At 40.6% G+C, this 22,433-nt stretch overlaps 1 protein-coding gene across 10 annotated transcripts in view; it reads left to right on the plus strand.

Annotated features, from left to right (window-relative positions):
* Positions 1-22,433, plus strand: part of BCAS3 (BCAS3 microtubule associated cell migration factor) — a 349,601-nt gene that overhangs the window by 108,609 nt on the left and 218,559 nt on the right. For 8 of the 10 annotated variants that reach the window (XR_008453135.1, XM_054085103.1, XM_054085105.1 and 5 more), the window contains exons 16-17: positions 14,719-14,869; positions 22,082-22,126. Coding sequence is in view for 9 of the 10 variants with exons in the window: in XM_054085103.1 (XP_053941078.1) it covers positions 14,719-14,869; positions 22,082-22,126 (196 nt within the window). In the remaining variant the exon portion in view is untranslated. The remainder of the gene's footprint in view (positions 1-14,718; positions 14,870-22,081; positions 22,127-22,433) is intronic. The other 2 variants (XM_054085100.1, XM_054085102.1) reach the window with 1 other exon arrangement.

A 22,433-nucleotide genomic window follows, 5' to 3' on the forward strand; every position in this document is an offset into this window, starting at 1 on the left:
GAATTACTTGTAATGTGTAGCTTTCTTCAGGAAGAGTAGCTGTTCCTTTCCTTAACCATCCCTCTAAATGCAGCTGATTATGATGGAAATAAACCCAGAGAGCACCATGACACGGAGACAAACTCTTGATGAAGTGACAGATTTGGAGAAGATTGTGGTAAACTGGTTTTATTTCCAGAGGATTTTTGAATGTGGCGTCATGTCATCATGATTTTCCTCTTCTGTCCTTTGCAATCTAGAGAAGTTCCGATAAGCCTTAAGTTAACTGCTGCTAATCCCTCTGCTAACATTTCTTCCTCATTACGACAGTGTTGCCGCAACCTTAGACCGAAAGACCAGCCTTCAGTGAGCAAAGCGCTCGCTTGTTATCTTCTTTGCTGATTATCAATTGTAACCTATCGATGTTCACTTCTGATTAGCTTTTGTTCTTGTAAATATTTTCAGAGCTCAGGCTTTGTAATATTTCTCTCCCTTGTTTTTTAACTCCTAGTTTCAAAATGAAACTGTTTGCTATGTATATAGTAGCAAGGCAATCTATTTACATTTCGTTCCAGTACGCGAGGAACTGTTTACCCACACAATGTCAGCCTTTATAGGGGGTGGGGATGATTTCATTTCCAAATGAATCATAGTTTGGCTTTGTTCTTTTTAGCAGAATGAAGTAAACTGTTAAAGAGAAGATGATAAAGAGATACTTCCTTTGCACCTTTTATAGCTAACACAGATTTTGTTTGGGTTATTCTGTCTGTTAATCCAGAGAGGTTGTATTTTTGTCATTCCATTGGATTGCCAGAGTGCGTTGTCAGTAATATCCGAGTTAGGTTGGGATCCTTTTATGGGCTTTTACTATTATAAGACTATTATGACATCATTTGGTTGTGAGACTGAAGATTAGGGTAGAATATGGCCTCATGTGACTTTTTTACTTGCATAAAATGGGGTTTATGGCTCTTGCCTGTCTCACAGGTAGGCTGTGGGAATTAATGGATGAGTAGTTAGAACAGAACTACACCCCTGACTATACAAATGTATCCCACGTTATCTTCCAGGACATCCATGTGTGAATGGCAAGGAGTGTTTAGCTGTAAAAAATGCAATGCTTTACTTGGAAGATTGAAAGCTCTAGATAACTCTTTAGTATTTTTATTCTGCAAACAAAAATGTACCGTATGTTAGTATCATTACTTCTTGCACCACCAGTAAGTTAAAGTCTCTCTAGCTCTACTAAGAGGTTTTTTATGCTGTTGACCACAGGGATTTCCAGTATCGGAACAAACAATAGTGTCTAATAGTAAGGTAAGCACACATTGGACCTGTAGCTACACATCCACACCTATAAAAACATCCTATAATAATACCGTGCTCTGATTTCATCTTGTCATTTTGTTGGGGAATGATGTGTTTACTTGGATGGTGTAGTTTTGCCAAAAGACCATTCTTGATATACAGTGGTTCTGTTTCACATCTAATGCTGATCTAATGGAGTATATAAATTTAGAATTATGAAATACCATGTTGTTATTTATATATTGCCTTCAGACTTGTATGTAGCTCTTTACAGATATTTTAGTATAGCACGTTTTTCATTGGAAAATCTTCCAGTTCTGAAAATCAGGAAGGTTTTCTCTCACTTTTCCTTCATTTGTTACAATCGCAACATGATTAAAATCCAAGCATAAAACTCGAAGTTCCATAAACACGCAGCCTGGGATGCTTTAAATATTTTCACGTTACTTTTCACTATTTCCCAGAGTGAAACTCCTTTTTACTAGAAGAATTCTTATGGGAAAGCGGAGTTGAAAGGACTGACATCATCAGCCCTTCCTGAAAAACAGATTGGTTTCCTTTAAGTAACACTCACTTAAGAAACCACCTATTTAGAGAGAGGCAGACAAAAATAGTTTCAAAGAAAATTAACTGTATAATAACGTGGAGCGCTGGAGGGCAGTTCCTCTCCCAGGTTTGACTCCGGCGCTGTGAACCCAAAAACCATCGTTAGAAAAGACATTTTGAAGTCTTTTTTTAAGCTTTGCTTTGCTTTGCAGCTTCTTGGGAGAGAAAATAGCTTTGGTAAACGTATAAAACTATAAAAAGAAGTGCGGAACAGGCTTGGATTTTGCTTCGGACGGTCCTGTTTGCTTGATCACCGCGCTCTGCCACAGCACCGCGCTGCGCTGGGTTGGTTTGGTTTTATTTGAGCGTCCTTTCACCTAATTGCTTTTCCAGCTTCCCCCCCCCCCGGCAGTTGGAATTCTCCTGCAAATCCCTTTCCCACCCCATCCGTCTCTGCCCCGGGTGGCGGTGAGAGGCGCCGGCGCTGCGGGGCCGCCAGGGGGCGCCCTCGGCCCGCCCAAAGGTGAGGGGGGGGCACTGGGGCCTGGACCCCCCCACAGGGAGGGGGCAGCCCGGGCCGGGGCCCGCCCGCCCTCACGGGGGACAATTGCTTCCTAATGTCTAATCTTAGTCTTCCCACTGCAATCTAAAGCCATTGCCCCTCGTCCGGTCCCTCCAAGCCCTCCCCGGCTTTCCTGGAGCCCCTTCAGCACTGGAAGCTGCTCTGGGGTCTGGCTGTGCCCTTCTCCAGGATGAACAGCCCCCCCCCCCCCCCCAGCTCGGCCTCACACAGAGGAGCTCCGGCCCTCACAGCATCTCGGGGTGACCTTATCGCTCTCTACAACTACCTGAAGGGAGGTTGTGGAGAGGAGGGTGCTGGGCTCTTCTCCCAAGAGACAGGGACAGGACAAGGGGGAATGGCCTCAAGCTGCACCAGGGGAGGGTCAGACTGGACACCAGGAAAAAAATTTTCACGGAAAGGGTCACCGAACTCTGGCAGAGGCTGCGCTGGGAGGGGATGGAGTCCCCATCCCTGCAGGGGTTTAAAAGATGGGCAGACAAAGTACTTAAGGACGTGGTTTAATGGCAGATAGGAATGGTTGTACTCCACGATCCAAGAGGTCTATTCCAACCTGGTGATTCTACGATGCTATCTCCGTAGCCTGAACAGTAGTAGCAAAGAATAGAGCTTTTTTTTTTAGTAATGCAGGGAGAATTTACATTGCAGTCACTTAACTACTTCTGTGAAGCCTCCACATTTGCTGGGCAATGAACTGCCCCAAATAGGTAGTGATTCTCTGGATTTCACACTCTGATTTAAAGTTTCTCTGTACATTTTTAATAGGGAGTGCAAGGATAGGATGAGCAAGAATGGTTTTAGACTGATTTAGATGAGACATTAAGAAGAAATTCTTCACTGTGAGGGTGGGGAGGCCCTGGCCCAGGTTGCCCAGAGCAGTGGTGGCTGCCCCAGCCCTGGAGGTGTTCAAGGCCAGGTTGGATGGGGCTTGGAGCCCCTGATCCAGTGGGAGGTGTCCCTGCCCATGGCAGGGGGTGGAACTGGATGGGCTTGAAGGTCCCTTCCAATCCAAAGCATTCTGTGATTCTATGGTTTTTCAAAGAATCGGAGAATTACAGAATCATTTAGGTAAGACCTTTAAGATCATCAAGTCCAACTGTAACCCTCACACTGCCAAGTCCACCACTAAACATGTCCTTAAGTGCCACATCCACACATCTTTTAAATCCCTCCAGGGGTAGCAACTCGCACTCTGCTAGGCTGTCTGTTCCAGTGCTTGACAACCCTTTCGGTGAATTTGGGAAAAAAGAATAATTTACCTGAGGGGAATTCTGTGCTAATGACCTTTAAAAACCATTCTGGAAAGGTCCCACGCCTATTTGAAGCTTCTTGCCCACAGAAGACCCTCAGAGCCCAGCGAGCTCCCAGGTTGCACACGTGGAACAGGGGAGAAGTGGTAGGAATGGCTGGCAGTGAGCACCAGTTTGGGTACTGGCCAGGAGCTTACTGGTTGTAAATGAGCTGTGTTTGTAGCTGCTGGTTTCGGGTCTCCCCCCTCTTCCTTTTCTTTTAATGGATAGAGAATCAGTGTAGTGAAAGAAGTGGGTGGTATATTTTGGATAGTTTCTGAAGTGGAAGGAAAAGATCCATTCCCTTCAGATAAGTAAGGAAGTAGAGTGATAAATTCTGTCACAAGGGAAGTTTGTGTAAAGTATTTTAGAACTGGGCTTTTGTGAACAGTGTCTATCCAAAACTCGGGCATTTGTATGTTTTCCTTTATATTTGAAAAAGATGTTGCCAGTATTCCAGATAAATTGAAAATTGAAGGAGACTGACATCAGAAGGGAATTGTAGTTCTTGAGATATGAAGTGTAAAAATATATAACTGAGTGATATAGCACAGCAAATGCCATAGCGGTGGTCAAAACAAACTGTTTCAGAAAGGCTGTGGGTAGTCAGGCGGAGGGGAAGTAATCGGTAGTGCACAGGAGACCACAATGTCAAAGATGGATCGGGAGGTGAAAGGAAGGTGGAAGGCAGAGAGGAGTTGGATTACCACAGATGTGAGCGTCCCACTGAAGTTTTCCTGTCAAGATGGATAATATCAGTCTTGGTAACCTCAAACTGAAGAAAATGTCTATAGGGTCAAGTGTTGATGTGTCAGAGGCAGGTACTGAGGGAGTCTGAGGAGATGTGGTGACTGGAGTTTTAAGTGTTTCTCTGGAAATGACTTAATAAAATGATATTTTGGGATTCTATTGTTCTTTCACTTTTTCCCTCAATTACTTCCTCTTAATTTACAGTAAGACGATGTTTTTCCATCTGCAAATCTCACCAGTTAACCAGGTATATAAAAGACAGGCTAGTATATTTCCTTCCTATACAGGGTGAGTAATAAAGACGTCTAGCAGATTGTGCATCGCTGCTGATAGGGTTTTGCAGTTCTTGCCAGCTGGAAATTGATAAGTAGTGATATTGGTGATACATGAGGAGGAATGTGCTCCAATGCTTTATGGCTTCTTAGGACGCTTTCTGTGTCTGTGCAGAGGACTTGATACACTCTTGTGTACAGCTGGACAGTGTTTTCAGGAGAAATGAGCTTAAAAGCAGTCACTAAGATTGAGTTTTGAAATAACAAACCAGCTGAAAAGAGCCGGTCACTGAAGGAGTGGTGCAGGAAGAATTTTCTGAGCAGTGTTCATATCCAAAGCACGAAAGGGGAAAGGCTGGGATTAGATCGGGAGAAGAGAGGTCTAGCGCAGGGGAGACAGCGTGGTCCGGAAATTTGTTGGTGGGTCAAGGAATGTAAGTGGCTTGAGGGAGCTGCCATCAGTGAAATGACAAAAAGTAGCTTTGCTCACCTGATACAAGCCCGGTCTAGGTTTGATCAGAAGGTGAGAAAATAGAATCTAGAGTTTTTCAAGAGACCATATCAGCTGAAGGAGGAGGTTTAAGTATTGAGGGTGTTGGATGACAAGTAAGGTTTGGCATTAGGAAGGGTGAAAGCATGTGAAGTTCTGTGTTAGTGACCATCGAGGGAAAAGAATGGGACAAGAGCTGGTGGGAACAATTGTTTTATCTGATGGACCTGCTGAGTTCGAGCCCAGACACCTTCTGCTTCCCCTGGCAGTGGTGTTCTGGGGCACAGCCACTTTGGAGAGGGAATCCAGGGCTGATGCCTCGTGCCTGCAGTCTGAATCAGATTCCCTGTGTACATGATCAGTGATTGCTTATTGCAGGAAAGGGGTGCTGCTCTTGTTGTGTTTTTTTTTAGTTTATTATTCTTAAGTAAGGCGTTTAAATCAACTGTGCATTTTTGGTAGTCTGAAAAATGTAAACACTTTATGGAAAGAAACGTAAGCATTAAGATTGGAAATAAAATATACTTGTATCTTTTAAAAGGTTTATCTTTACCCTTAAATATGCTGATTGGGCTTATTCTTTTTGCTTAGTCTTTGTGGGCTGTTAAAATCAGTTGCTTTTTCCCATCTCAAGGAAATGCATCTTTGACACTTCTCATGACCTGAGTCACGATGCTGTCACAGAGCCAGAAAACGTCCTTAACGGTCATGGGTAAAAAGAGCAGAGCTGCCGAGGGTGTGTGGTGGGTGGAAGAGGGAGAGAGATTGCTATGGTTTACTTCAGTTCCTATTCTATGGGTGTTTCAGACAAGCCATTTATTATAATTATCCATGGATATTATTATCAAGTTCTCATATGCAGTGGTTCTCAAGGCACCATTTTTCCGCATAACTTACGATAAATACTGTGTATTCAACCTAGATTGAATTCAGATAATAAAACATTTGTGCTAATTGTTGCAGCTAGAGCAAGAGAAAATCAGGCATGGGTAAAAAGGTGGGGAGGAAAAAAGTCTCAAACATATAAACATGTAGTTTGTTGTCAGTGCTAATTTCTAATAAGCTAAGCCCTTTGGGTAAGGGCCTGCTATTAAGCTTACCCTGTCTCCTCACCCAGCAGAGCTGCATACAGAGGTGTCCTTCACAAATTCCCAGACCAGTCACTTGCAGTTTCTAAGACAAGCTGACCGTTTTTTCTGGTTTGTCCCGATAAAAAAAAAATAAATTCATAAAGATCATTTTATTCTGTATCATTTGGAAGGGAAGTCTGAGACACCCCAGTTTCCTAAAGTTCAGAATGCTGAAGCATCTTGGAGTCATCCCTGAAAGAAGGCTTTGAATTCAACACTCTGCTGATATGAATTATGATTGATAGGCAGGACAAGGGGCAGTAATAGTGCATACTTGTTTTCTCAAGCGCTTCATCATTCACCAGCAGACAGCATTAGTAAAATTCCCACGTGCAAGAAATTGGAGTAACAGAGCCTCTACACAGTGCCTAGAAGCTGCCTGAACGATAACCTCATTAGTGGAGTGTTAAATCTGAGCTCACACAGTCCTTTCCTTGGAAGAGTTTGCAAACTCAAGTCCAGTGTTATGGTAGCTACAGCCACAGCTTCTGCTCCAGAGCTGGCTTTTGGCCACGTGTTGGGAAGGATGGGCAGAGCACCTTTGCCTTTGTTTGCAAAGTATTTCATAGCAGTTACAAGAAACTAATCTTGCAGTCTTTGAATCTCTGAAGAATTGAAGGTACAAGGTACAGTATTAATAGAATGGCAATGCCTGGATCCCTCTGTGCCTGTGGCTGGCATTTACTGGAGGTGACCTAAGAGGAGAAAGCCCAGTTTGGCTGCTTTTGCTGGTAACCACCATCTGGAGGAAACCAGCTGAAGTGTTGCTGCTGCTGCCTGCTCTGTTGCTGCACGGAGCCTGGAGCCAACAGCTGGCAATCGACTTGTGGTGGTGTTTTTACTTCAAGGAGAGTTTTGCCCATAAATGGACTTGAACTTTGCACCAACAGTATTTTTAGTTAAAGAAGCCCCAAAAGATTATTATTAGGCGAGTCTTGTATGTGTGTTGGTAAAGGGGTGGTTTTCCAAGGAAATGCTTCAAGGCACCTTTACTGTGCATCTCTTTGAGGTTGCAGCAAACTGATACCTGTACAAAATGAGGAGGGCAAACGGCAAGGGAAGAAGCGGTCATTTGTCTTAGATTTTCAAGGAGATATTTTTTACCCGAGGCAGTTAAGGCTATGGATGTTCTCCCAGCTGCCGGTGAGAGGTACCGTGGGGCTGAGGACACTGTCGCTGTTCTGACAGAAGTGGCTTCCTCTCCTTTTTGATTCCTTTAGACTGTCAATGTAATTTCTTTTCCATGCAGGAAAAGAAGAAATATGCGTGGAGGTAGGTGAAACGGCCAGCCGTACATCACTAATTGTAGAAGTAAATGACAGGTTCAAATCCCAGCTTGAGGTTTAAACCATTCTTTCATAATCCATCTTTGGCCAGGTAGAGAGTTCCTGAGTTCCTTCTCTGCTCTAACCTTTGCCGAGGACAAGAGGAGATTTTCATATATCAGTGGAATTCTTTGTGACTGAGGGACAAAGTTTTGGAAGCTGAATGTAGTAGAAGAAAGAGAAACCTCAGAAGGAGGAAAGGAATATTATGAGGCCATGTTTTGATTTTGAGTGGATGACACTGATGAGCAGTTGGAAGAGCTGAAGTTCAAGGAGCTTGGATGAGAGGGCAGACGACTGTCTCGTCAGTGGCTGAAACACTTGGACTGGTGCTCACATGTCTCAGCAGAAAATGCTAACTCAGGAGCTCTCCTGTCACCACCACCTGCCTCACTTGGATCTAACTAGAGAGAAAGTTCTGGTTTTTTTTAGGATAATCTTGAGATTTAGTGCAGCTGAGTTTCAAAAGGTGCAATATCGAGTGGTTTTAAACATGAAAACAATTGTCTGCATCATTTTCTCCCGTCAGTTTCAATGGAATCAAGCTAGTGTTAAGTTTTGAACTCGAACCAGTTTAGCTGAGAGAAATATTTGCTCTAAGTAGCTAGATTCCATGCACATGCATGCCGTAGAAAATACATAATATTCTTCCTTTAATGAGTCTAATTGTACTGGTAATACTGAGGGTTAGGTTGTGATATGAAACTAAATTTGGTAGGATACAATTCAAGGAAATCGCAGTGTAATTTTAGTTTACTGTTGAAGTGATCGTTAACTGAAATAATTAGGTTCCTGACTTCTTCTAGGAAGCGTGTAACATTGTACAAAGAAAGATAAAGCATATTTGACTGAATAAAACAAAACATAAAAGAAAAAGCCCATGTTAGCAGTAATTAGCACTTGTGGCACTGAGTGTGTTTCTTGGGACACTATTGAGTTTGTCTGTCGGGTTCTTCCAAATGATTTCTGTGAGCCAGCATTGCTTCTACAGGGTTCTTTATTCGGGTCACAAGGCAATGTTTCTCACCAGGGCGCTGCTGTTTCCTCTTCTGACTGTAGTAGATTACAGATTATACTGGAACATGTCTGAGAAAAGGTCAGAAACGAGGGTGAAAGTCTTGGAACTGGAGCTGGGAAGCTTTTCATTCTCATCCGGGAAACTTTTTGCATTCAATAGAAAGCAAAGCAAAATAAACTACCACATCCATGACACTTCTGTCTTTCCTGCTCTTTTCTGTCTGCCGGTTAGAAAGGATTTTATTTCCCTTGCATTATATGATTACTGAATGTTTAGTTGAGGAATCTTCAGTGTTACACTAAGCAGATATACTGGCCAAACACAGTTCGTTTTGTACAACTCAGCCTCCACATGATTGCATAGCCTCAAGTTACTGCCTTTTTATTTATCAGATTAAAGATGTTTCATATGTAGTGTTAATGTCAGTAGACTGCGTGGCATGCTTTGAAATATAGTCTGTGAAATACTGTAAGATATAAAAGCTAATCAAGTGGATTTTGAATTTTAATGACACTGCATTACTAGGCTTTTTGTATTGGAGTAATGGAAGAAAAATGAAGAAAATCAACGTAGAATAATTCTGTTATAAGACTGAGAGATGCTCAATACCACTTTAGTTTTTCATGTAAAGTATATAGAGAAACTAAAATCCTTATGATCATTACATTCTTACCAGAAAAACTGTTGGGGCCAAGTGTGATTGCTTTGCTCACCAACGGGGTGGAATTTCTCTATGCAAAAGAGGATCCCACAACACTTGAATGAAGGGTGTGCTGTATGCAATCGAAACTGCCAGGGGAGATTTAGTGGCTGCAAATGATTTCATTTCCTTTTGGTGGTAAGTTGGTGTTTGCATCCCTTGGCTGTTCAGGTGTAGCTTTGGCTTTAAGCTCAGCTGTGAATTATTTAGTTCCCTTCCCACCTGACGGGCTGAGGCAGTTGCCGCGTGCAGGGCTAGGATCTGCGTTCGAGTTGTGGTAGAGCAGGATTTAGATCAGGCAAGAAGTGGTTCTGTCGAATTAACGTGATGCTGTGCATGCTGTATTCATAGATGAGCAGGACTTTATCTGCTGCGCTGCATTTGGATGTTTATTTATGTCATTAGCTGCAAAAATCGGGCTGGTTTCCTCCCTCTCTCCTCAGAGATGGTCTCTGACACTGGTGCCCTGAAGTACTCCCTTCAGGTGATGAATTCATCAGTTGACCAGAAGAGGACAAGTTTACTGTGTTGCTTTCAGTTGATTGAATGCTTTTTTATTCAGCATTAGAAATTCACAAGTCTCGTGTGTTTTCCCCTAAGTGTAGCTTTCAAGTCCAAAAGTATATTTTGAAAACTTAGAAATGTGTGATTGGATCAAACGTTTAAATCTCACATTTGTGCAAAGAGTCTTTTATAGGTTTAACAAGGACTGCAAATAAAATAATCACCAGTACAAATGGTAGCTGTTGATAACTGGACGTGGCAGTGGCAGAGGTATGTGAGGAGTGGAGGGGAGACTCTTCCGTGCAGCTGCGAAGCAGGAGGTTGGTGTGGTGGGGACGTGAGGGTGAAGCCGCGGGGACACGAGCCTGGCCAGGCTCTACCTGGGAGCTGCTCCTGATGGCTTTTCCACAGATGTCCAGCTTTGTCAAAAACCAGTAAATCTTGTGAAGTTTATTTTCCTTATAGCATCTGTGTTTTATAATGGTGCTTTTAATTTGTTTTTTCTTTGTCTGCTGGGATTTCTTTTGTCCGGCGCTTTCAGGCCTCCCTTTTTTCCTCGGTGGAAGTGAGTCTGTTAACGATGGCTGGCTTGGGAATACACCCTGGCGCGGACGCCGCTCCCTCCCTCTGACAACAAAGCCCATTGTTGTTTTCTTTCTTCACTTTCATCCTCAACTTAATCCATTTTTCCTTTGAATATTTGTGGAATAAAATGTCTGCAGAAGTGTGGCTCAGGATTTGGTGGTTTTGTTGCAGACTTCCAGCAGACGGGTACGGGGCAGAGCTGGTCCCAGTTTCTGTGTCTCAGTAGCCAACGTTTCCTCAAGCTAATGCTGCACTTGTAATTAAATTCTGCCATCAGAATACCAGAGTTACAACAACATCCTCGGCTTTTTGCAAGTCCCTTACTAAAATTATTAGAGATTTACCACCAGCTTAAATTGAGACATAAGACTTTTTTTCTTTTCTCTTTCTCCAGTGGAAGTCTAAAAGGCTGAATTAGGGTTAAGAGTAGGAGTGTTTTTGACTTGGGTTTAGTTGGGATAAGGATTTGGACTTTGAGTTTGTAGTACCTGAGTGAAAATGCAAGCACTTTCTTTTGTCTGTGTCCTGAGCGGTGGCCCAAGCTGGAGGGGGAGTGCAGGCGCACAGGAGGATGCGTACAGGGAAAAAAAACATTACCCTAAACCGACACTAATGTATTCTTTATACAGCTCTTCATCTGACGTCGGAAAATCTCTTTCGTGGCAGCCCATGGAAAGACAAATACTCGACCAAGAGGACTGGCCTTGCGTGGGGTCCTGAGGGCTGTTAAGCTCATGCTCTTGGTGGTTGCCATGGGAAAATGCCTCATCATTTGGGATGCTGTGCTGGAGATGCTCAGACTGATTTTTGAGAGGACATGTTTGCCATGAAACTGTGATGATGACAATTTTCTCTAAATTAATTGCAATAGAAAATATATCTTGAAGACTCAATAGGATGTGATGCATGTGTAGCTGTCAGTGTACAACTAAGTCAGCATTTGAAGTTAAATTGTCAGTGCTAAGTGAAGCTGCTCTATTGAAGCTACGATTCTAAGGTTTTATTCTTTATTAATATACCTGTTTCCTTACAAGAACGAATATATACTGTCCACATGTGGCAAGGTGACTTGAGTACAGGATTCTGCTGTATGAAAAATGTTTGCTATTTCTAGCTATTTCTAGGTTTAAACTTTGCCTTATTTGTCGCTTGTCCTTTGACAGTGAATCAACAACTGCTTGAGCTGTAGAAATAACGTTGATGCTTGACTGCGTTCTTTGTGCTCTTTTGGCCTGATACGGCAGCCCTGTGCACACACAATTCCCGTTTACTGCAGGAGGAGTTTCCTGCTTCGAAGGGCTGGAGGAACAGCGGGCAATTTGGTCAAATTTCTGAATGGGTACAACTGCACACAGTAAAATTATGGGGTTTTAAATTGACTTATTAAACAGAATGTGTGACACTATTTTCTTCCGATGAAATTTGGAATGCACAATACAGCTTTCACTGAATGCTGCGGTCATAGAGTGTGTTTCCTGGATCCTAGGGCTTTGCAGTTAAGATGACAAGCATGGCCCTCTCTGATAGGTCTGAGGCAACATACAGTGGAGGTGTAACAGTAGAGAACATTTCCATCATAAACATAGCTAGAAATAATTAGGTGCTAACAAAAGCAAAAATTTTTACTTTCTTTGTTAAGCACAATATTCTTTAACTTTGCTTGTAGTCAGATTTTCAAGAAAAACTTTACTGTCAGAAAGAAATTGTCTCCGTTTTGTAGCATCCCAGCTTTTAGTTTGTGACTGGTATCGCTTTTCATTTATTTGTAGTTAAGCCACTGAATGTTGCTGCAGAAAATATGCATTGGCAGGCGATAGTTATTGGGCTGTGTATCAGGTATTTACAGCTTTTCCATTTGTCATAGCTGAGTTTTGTTACCATGTTGGTGCTGTGAAGTGCTGTGTGTTGTGAGCACTACTTGAGATTATTGTTTTATTGATGTTTGTATACATCACATAGTTAGACATTTAAAAATTAAATGCTTGTCTTCTGAATGGTTTGGGGGTTTTTTGTTTTTCAGAGGAGAATAATCTTAGATTTTGGGCCCAGTCAGCATCTCTTTTACACTCTTTCAGTTCTCTTTGTGTAGATCAATTATTTTTGATTTACTTTCTGGTTTCTTTGCTTATGTGTGAGCCTAAAAATTTGTAGGATGTTGCTACAATTAATAAAAAACTCCTAAGTGATGACTTAATCCTGCGGTTTTCTGAGCATCCTGAACTGCCTTGGGATTCCTCAGCTTGTAGCAGCTCATCCTCCTGCAGGAAGGGCGTCTGTGAATGCCTCATTTCTCTGCATGCAAATATTCGATTGAATCAACTGAAGGGTTTGCATATGGAAAACTGCGTGGTGTTGGGAGCAGAGGGCGCCGGGTAATTAAATGTGGCTTGAGAGAGAGAGGGAACAGTTACAACACAGGCTTTTGGTTCAGTAGTTCATGGTTAATCATTATATTCCTAACAAGTAAAAGAAAACAAATTACAGACTTTTGGAGCCCCTCTGTCGATCCCGTCGCTGTTTGCTGAGTATCACGCAGTCGCACATGGTGAACGCAGGAGAGCGAAACACGTTTAGCAAGGCCTTGATTACTGCAGCAGTAACTAATTAGACGATAATTCAGAAAACTATTCATATTCCTTTCTACAAGAACCGAGAATGCATTATGAAACTAATCTTAAAAAATTGAATTGCATCTCGGTCATAATTTAAAACTGAGCTGGGTCTTTTTCTCCCCCCCTTTCCTGTTTCTTTTTGTTCCAAGTTGGTGCAGGAAAATTGCTATTAATGAAATCTGCTCTCCGAGACTTCAATAGGCTTGTTATTCATTAAAGCCTTGCTATTTCTCTTAAAATGTATTGACCGACGTTCAGGCCAGATACTTAACACAAAATACACTTTGTAATTTCATTATTTTTGTTATTGTGCTTTTCTAAGATGCAGAGGTGTATGGACTTTGTAGAAAAAACAAATAAAACCCCTAAGCTTACAGTTATATACTATTAAAAGAAGGGTAAAGGAAGCATTGAGTGTCTTTAGGACGATGAGACATTCATTAAGATTTTTCCGCCTTCCTTTTCCTATTTTCAATCCATCTCAAGTACCATTACAGCTTTTCAGGCAGCTTCCTGTGAGAAACCCTTTTCTGTGCTGTTTTTCTTCCTTGAAAAAAGGTGGCTGCTCTTCAGTCAGATTGTATGGATTTGGCCTGGGATTTGTATAATATCTGTGCAGAATGCAGCGGTTGTTTAGGAACCTAATTCCCAATATGGCTCCCTTTTGATTAAGAACAAAGCCAGCGTTTCACAGCATTATAGGAACACAGAAAAACAAGTTAATGATCTAAACCTTTTAATTCATGGTTGCTTGTCTATTTAAAGTACTTTTGATTCTGTTATAAACAGACTGGCCCCTTTTTTGTTTAACTTCTTTCTTTGGTTTCTTCACGTTTCTTTCTTTACTGTCCATGAAATTTGTAGCTAGTTTCCTTTTCTAACTGAAGAATGAAAGGTTGTGGCTACAGAATGATACAGAAAGTAAGAAAGCGTATCTAAACTGGGCATATATCCAGCAGAGAGCTCCTTGAAACAAGCTAAATTCAGCATTTTTTTGTTATAGATTTTCCCCTTCCTTTTTTGAGCACCTGCATTTTGGTTTCTTCTACTTCTTTTTTTTTTAATTGATTTAAAGTTTTTTATTTTTTGATACTTTCTTGATTTTTACGTGTAGGTTGGCGTGGCTTTATTTTCTATAGTTACTCGTTATTTTCCTCCAGTCTTCGTTCAGCAGATTACTATTATGTGTGCCTTTGTCCGCAGAGACAACAAAAGCGACCTTTTCAGGACTTTCAATTACCGACACTGTATGTGGTACTTTAGGAAAATAGTTGTCTTCCAGATATTCTTTTTTTTTTTTCTTCTTCCCCAAACAGAGAATTGGGATCCAGCGCTTGTTCTTCATATTGAACTTGAAAACTTTTTGGTGAACAAAACTGTCAGGCAAGCAGCAGCAGGAGGAGTAATTTTCCCTTCCATGGAAGGGGATCTTATCTCCACATACAAAAATGAATATTTGCTGCCTCCATTATAATTTATTTTTTACCTGAAATGAAGATTACTTTTAAAATATGTGCTCATTATTTCTTCTTTTATTTTTGGCAGTTGCTTATTTCAGGCAGTTGTTAGAAATGCGAACTGAAGGGAAAAATTCCAGTAATGTGTTTTATTACATCTCTATCCCATCTAGGTAAATTGAACAGCCAAGACACTTACAATAACTTCACGAACAATAATCCTGGGAACCCTCGACTCCTGCCTCTTCCAAGTTTGACTGTGGTGTTGCCTCTTGCTCAAATCAAACAGCCAATGACATTGGGGACCATCACCAAACGCACAGGGTAAGTGTATCTGCACAAATCTTTCTTAACCTTGTATAATTAATACTGCAATAATTTGTGCTACTAGTGACGCTTGGGTTTATTCATTGTTTTAATTTCAGTCTATGTGATTTAAGAGCAACAGAAAGGGTGGTAGGGGAAGGAAGAAACAAGAAAAGAAACCCAACATCAGATGAGTAAGCAAAACCCGAAAAGAAAACTCTTAAAAATTCAGGAGTGTTCATTTGGGTGGGTCATCTTCTTGCAGTTTGCCGTACAGGAAATACTGTACGCTGACATCAGGAGGAGTTTCACACCAGGAACTGTATGGAGCATGACCAGAGCTGTATTCAATCAGAATAAGTTACGACTTTACTTTTTTTTTCGTTTATGTTAATTTCCAAACTTCTTATTTTTGACTATCAGAAATGGAAAGACGGTAAGCCAGGTTGAGTACAATGAGAAGACTTAATCTTGCTGTTTTCTTGACCTTATTTTTCCTCTGAAGTGACTGTTCTGTACTATGAAATTCACGTGTGGACTCTCATTTCAGAGCCAGCTGCACTTTGGTACTTCTCCCTGTGCCATGATAAACCACTTCAAAATACTTGTGAGAAGCTCTGCTAAATACATGTATATTATAATAACTAAGAAGATTTTTTTGAGCTTCATAAACTAATGATTTTATGTTAAATGATTCTGTTCAACCACTGATATTTTTCTAGATTTCAAATATTTGGGGGTTTTTTTGCAATTAATGCATAAAGCTAGTGGCGATTATTTTTGTTTTCCCTCTCACTTTTTGATTATTCAAACAAGTTCCTTTTATGTTTTTAAGAAAATAGATTGCCTATGGCACATGGTTGGACAAAACAATTGATTGTCCTACAGGTTCATAACATTTTCTTGCGTTTCAGCAAATGGGTGCGGGCACTGTCTTGCTTGCTTCACCTCTTTCTTGCTCAAAACCCAATAGTGAAGTGAATTTTACCTTGTGTTTCATCAACTGGGAGTTATTTTTCAGGCGAGAGCTCACAGCTATTCCCTCTGTTCCTGAAAAATTCCCATATTCTGTGCTTGAGTGTTCAGGACATCCTGTAAAATCTGTTACTGTTTTGTTTAGTGCACTAAGTGTGCATGATGAGGTCCTAAAGCTTGTATATGCACATATATATACACGTATATCTATATATATGTCTGCCTTACAATCCAGTCCTGCTCTCGCTGCTGTAAACGGGAATTTCACGAGACTTACTGAGCCAAATCGTGAACTATGGACGTGCAGTTGCCCAAAGCACAGGGGCTGTCTGCTGATAAGTTCCTGAACTTTGCAGATAATTGTAAATGGGTCTTATGAAACAGTAACGAAACGGTATGTGTGCAACGATGTGGTTTTAACTTCTTCCACGCATACATTTCAGTTGCTTATTTTTGCTTTTATTTTCCTGTTTAAAATTAAACACAGACAAGAGGAAATATATTGTGCTAGCCATCAGGTGGATTGTGGAAGCGTACAAGGGTGCGGTGTTGGATGAGGAGAGGGAGGTAGGACTGGAGAGAGGCTGGTGTGCGTTGGGATAAGCAGGGAGTTACAGTTCCTGAAAGAGGGGGAAACAAAAAAAGGAGGCTTGAAGAGTGCAGTCAAGAGAAGGACAGAGGTGTGATTCTGAGCTCAGTCTGTAGACTCCTAGAAATGGAACAGACACTTAGAGCAAGGTGGGGTGAGACACAGAAAGAAAATAAAGGCTATCTGAGGGTCTGCTGGGAGGAAGGGAAGGTGATAGGAGCAGCGGTGAGGCTGATGAGTTGAAAACAAGCACTTGGTTTACATTAGTGATTCATGCCATGGCCTTTACAAAGGCTGTTGCCTTAATGCCGTGGGGATACCAGCAAACTTTTCTATGACTATTCCAAATGTAGCGAGTCTGCATTATTTTATTTAATGTTTTATTCTTAAATATATTCAGAAGGTGTTCTTATTCATAATTTTCTTTAAGTAAATTTTATTATTCACAAACTGTCCTTGTCGTATTAATTTCTGTAATTTTAAAAGCTAATTAAATTTAAAATATTCAATGAGGCTTATGCAAGGGGGGAAACAACAGTCATGGGAAATACCCTGTTGTGTACATAGAGTTTTCATGAATGAGGATCCTAATTTTCAGTGAAGGCTGTTTAGATGCGTAACACTAAGCTGAGAGCTTCCTTCATTTGGTCTGCAGCCAAAATATTTGATGAAAGTACACAAAATTAACATGAAAAGCTGTATTTATAAAGCAGGGATTTAAGAGGAATGCCTAGGATCCAAGAAGCCTGGCATGCCTAAAATGACCAAATTGAGACAGCAGCCTTAACTTAAACCTCCAGGGGGCAAAGCGTGTGTTTAACATATTTAACATCTGCCCTCATATTTCTAGAAACACGTAGCGATGTAAGTCTGTACAGTGTAATATTTAGACAGGACAGGGACCATCTGCCTCGCTCTGAGAAGTGTAGGAGGCATGTATTACTGCAAATGGCAAAAGACAGATGTATTTACACCTACATGGTCAGCACCTTTGAGCACTGCTCCGAGGAAACAAGGCTCTTCTTTGGGAGCAGCTGCTTAACCTTGTGATTGTGCAGTGATCAGAAAAGGAGACGAACTCGCTATCACTTGGATTTTACAGCCTGAACAGTCGCTGCTCAGTGGCCCTCAAAGCAGATTCCTTTTCTGTTGTTCCTACTCTTACAGAATTAAAAATTTAATCTGCTGCAGTACATATCTAAAAGTAAAATGCAAGGCTAAAAGAATAGCATATAATTAGCAGTTCTGGATTTGTCTGGTTTATTTGCTTTTAACATCTGAAAAGCTTCTTTGATACTAAACATCTGATTGAGTTTTGCAGATTTTATTAACCAAAAAGTCAAGCTGGATTTTTGTTTTTTTTTTTTTTCCTGCTAGTATCCAAGACAGCAAAATATTTTTCAGGTACTGAAAGGACTGATCAGTGCCTTTAATATTGTCTGTCTCAAGCAGAGCCGCACAGCATGTCATTTTACTTGACAAGTGGAATGGCAGTAAATTTTTTAAGTGTTCACTGTAGCCCGATGGGAATGAAAGACCAGAATCTGGAGTTGTGTCATTACTGCGCTGTTCATCACAGATGCTTTTTCCCCCTCATGTGGGGTTTGGAACATTTTCTGATTAGTCATTAAACTCTCGTATTCTGAATACAATTTACATTCTCGGCACCGAGTATCTCGGAGCATTGCCTCCCTTCTTGCTATCACTGTTGTTTCCTTGTTCTGTGCTCTCTGTTTCTTCCCTTGCTTTTTTTCAAGTCTCTCGCTGTAATTTCCGCACCTCCATGAAGCATTAATATTCGTGCCTATATTTTGTCATCCCATTGACTCGCTTTCCTGTAGTTTGTACTGTCAGCACATTCTGAGGAGCAGATAGGCTTTCCCAAAGGGGCTCTAACGCTAATGAGTAAGGAAACATTTTCTGTTTTAAAGATTAGGGGGATGTAAGACAGTAAAAGAGCTAGATTTAATAAGTTTTTATTTATCTGTGCCTCAGTTTCCCTCTCGAAATTTTAATAATAATGTTAAATTCCTTCTCAAAGCTGGTGAATGGGATAATTCATTGCTCATTTACAAAGAGCTTATAGATTTGAAAGTAGAAGAACTGTATGATCCGTCTCATGCTCGTCTATAAAAGGCAGTGAATCAGAATATGTTAGAAGACAGCTTTGTGCTTTGCAGTAGCTTTGTAAGCTTTCCTTGTGTTTGTGGAATGAGTTGTAGTTTGTTTCCAGTTTGTAAGGGTGTGGGGGCACAGATGAGCTATAATTGGAAGGAGGGAAATAAATGATGCAGTAAGAGCCCCAAAAGAAAAACTGCGGTAAAAGTTGGCTCCTCTGACAACAGCATTTGTTTGAACCGTCTCGAGGGATATAGTCGTTATATTTGTATCATGCACATTCTCAGATTCATTATAGCTTTGGTGTAACACCAGGCTGGAACCAGCATTAGTTGAGTCTTGTCAAAACAGAGACACCAACGTACCTTGTCGGAAAAGAAATAAACCTTACCAAAAGATTTAGATCTCTATCTGTTCTTCATGCCGTCCCTCGTTCCACCCCCAGTAGAAGGGGAATGTAGGTAAACTGCCTGTTGAAGCAGGCTGCGATTTTATCATTTTAGTGTTTCTTATTGCTTATATTATATTTACTGAAAACCATGGATATCCAATCATTTTATTTAATTAAACAGAGAGCTTAATTTGCCTAGGGTTCTACTATTGAAGGAAACAAAACCAAGGAATGCAAAGTCGTGGTGTCATGATATAATTTTATATTGTATATTATATATTTATATATTACATATTATATTATATATAATATATATAGTAATAAAAGTAGGAAAAGTAACTGAAAAGGACAATAAAAATATTAAACTGTAAAGCTAAAGAATTCAGTACAATAGGTCAGCTCTCCTTCATGCTGAAGCCAGACATTCTCTTCCTGGCACATCCCTCGGGCATGTTTTGTGTCACCTTTAGCTTTTATTATACATTTTGGTAATAAAGCAACTATTGTAATTATTTTTAATTGATGTGAAATAGCTATTTGCACTAGATTTCAGATGTTGCTGTGTATGAAAGGATTGACAAATACAGCGATGAGAGTGGGTATTGCACAGCTTAGTAGAAGCTTAAGTAGTTTTTATTAAACATAAAAATACAAAATGAAAATATTTCAGTTTTCTGTTTGCTAAAACTCAGAATCAGATAAGAATTAAGAAAATTCTGTTGGAATTTTGGATAATAAATATCTTCATTCAGTAATTTTCCTTTGGAGTTTCCCATTATCTCTGAGAACGGGGAACCTCAGTGAGATTTTTGCCTTGGCCTTGCTCTGTTACTGTCACCGAGCGCAGCCATCTGGTGCTGGCTTTTCAAGGTTGGGTTATCCTGTAATGTGTACATTCTCTCTCTCTCAATTAGCATACCATCCATATTACGTGAAGGAAATAGGGAAAAGCAATTGCTTATACAAATATCATAGGAGAAAAATGGTCATCTTAAAAGAACTCGGGTTTTGTGAACATAAAGGAAATGCTAAGTTGCCTCTGTCACGCTTAAGGCTTCTGTAGTAGTCCTTTGAACTGTAAATACATTTTCTTCATGATATAAGCTTTTGTATCCATGTTAAAAACAAACAAACAAACAAAACCTTCCACTGAAGCATGTATACACCTAGGTCAATTTGTAATTAAAATAGAGAGAATTTGTTGATTTGCAAGTATAATCAGGTCAACATAATATGATGTGTGGGGAAAAAAAGCCTATGTGATCTTCTAAAATGTTCTAATGAGCTCAGCTGAATGTCAGTTGCTTGCTTCTTGCAGGCAGAGAAACTGAGGCAGAGGAGAAAAAGAATATTTGCCAAACCGTCCGAGTCATAATTTAGAAATTCGAAACTCCCAGTCTGCAATGACTCTTCAGATCTTCATTGGATAGTATCTAGATTTATATTATATTGGCTGTGGATTATGCAGAAGCCTTAGCTTTCCATTAACTACTTAAACAGTGCCATAGTGTTGGGCTAATCTTCTGTTGAGCCGGTGGAACGGTCTTCAACGCAGAGGCTGAACGTGTTGACTGTACAGGAGATCATACGATCATACGGTTCATACAGTTTCATTGGGTTTTATCACCATGCAAAGAGAGCCACTATTCTTGGTTCTACCAAATGAGCTCTCTCCCCCAAAGTGTTAAGCATTCATTTAAATACATAGACTTAAGGACTATTCTGTTACATAGAGTTTGAAAGAGCTTCGATTGATTTTTTTGACCTAATAAAGAAATAGGGACACGGGAGCACAGATTTTTTTCTGCAATATTCTATTCCATATTAGATTTTTACATCTTTACATGTAGAATAATATATGTCGTAGTTTTGTACCTTCCCTTAAATGCTTTTTAGAATATGTCTGCATGCATTGGTGTTGTGTTTGTGTCAAATTCGCTTCACAGAGTTCATTTTTATCATGCAGGTATGCTTTTAATTGAGTAGGTGTATGCCTGGGTGCTTTCTACACCTCTCTCTCACAGACCTTTCCTGTTAGCTGATCGCCTGAAAATATTTCACTTGTTTCTACTAGCCAGAATTTATACCCGAGTCAGAGTATTAAAAGAAAGATGACACGCTGGCATTTACAAAATCAATTATTCAGCAATTTTGTGGATGATGTTACATCCTAAATGAAAATCAAAGAAGCCATGAGTGCGTGAGTAGCTCTAAATATACCTCCTGTTCCTCCTTTTCAGATTTTATGCAAATGTCAGTATGGCGATGGCTTTTTCAGGGGTGATGTGAAAAAGAAAGAGATAGCCATTAAAAATGCACTAAAAATGTTGGGGTGTGTTACCAGTTTAAAATCTATAGGCTGTGCAGACTACTTGAATAACTAAAGAATCATGATACAGATAAATTTTTGAGTGACCAGAAACATTAAGCTCTACATTGGACGATTTTTAATGCTGAATACTTTTGAAATACGTTAGGGTTCTTTTCCCTGCAGTCCGTGCAAGCTTGTAAGTGGGGGAATAAGTGGCTGTGTCATGCGGCTGCTAAAGATTTTTAATTTAATGGTGTATTTCTGTGCTCAAAAAAGGGTTGAGTGATTTTCTCTGAAAGGTCGTGCCTGTACTTGTTGTTTTTACTTAGGACTTGCCTCTTTTCAGCAAATCTGTCCCACTGTCCCACTCAGCCCTTCCGTGTTTCACGGGGAACACCCATGTATTTGTTGCTTTTGATTCTAATTTACTTTTTCTATTAGTTCTTACTCGAACGTCTGTTTAAGCCTCTCAACTGCCTTTGCCTCAGATTTGTCAGGAGGCTTCAGGAGGGACACCTGCACTCTGACTTGAATCCTAACGTTAAAGCCTGCTTGCAACTGATGCCTGACGTTTGTCGCAGCAGTTGTGCATGAAGAGCCAGCCCCGTCGGCTCCTGCTCCCGCGGGCGGCTGCGTTGTCCGTGGGACTGTTGGCGTGCGCCAGTCTGTGAGCTCAGCATGCCGGTTACATTCGGGGGTCTACAGCTCTTTCAGGGCATCATGAACGGTTATAAAAAATTATTTTGTTTACCTTCTGCATAAATCTTAATAGCATGATATACAGTGTACTTGTTGGTAATCGAGTTTTCATCTAATTTCTGTGCATTTTTCCCCCTTTACATGAAGACCTTACCTGTTTGGAGCAGGATGTTTTTCCATAAAAGCTCCATGGTGAGTTCCCAGTTCAAACCCAGCATGCCTATAATTCATTTGCTGTCCTCACTGAAAATAACTCTGTGCTTCAACTTTTTAATTTTGGATTGATTTTTTTTTTTTATTAATTTGTTGATGTGCATGGCTGATCCATAGGTGGAAGCACTGCGTAATTTCACTTTTAAACTATGGATGTGTGTTCACCATCGAGCATTGCCAAAGAAACGCGTTCACTTTTTTCTTTTCTACCTTTGAGAGGGCATTTAATTTTTAAGTGGCAGAAAAGTTGAAAAAAACCTAATTTATTTCCCAGTGGGCAAAAGTG

The sequence above is a fragment of the Cuculus canorus genome, chromosome 20 (genome assembly GCF_017976375.1).
Source record: "Cuculus canorus isolate bCucCan1 chromosome 20, bCucCan1.pri, whole genome shotgun sequence".
Lineage (NCBI taxonomy): Eukaryota > Metazoa > Chordata > Aves > Cuculiformes > Cuculidae > Cuculus > Cuculus canorus.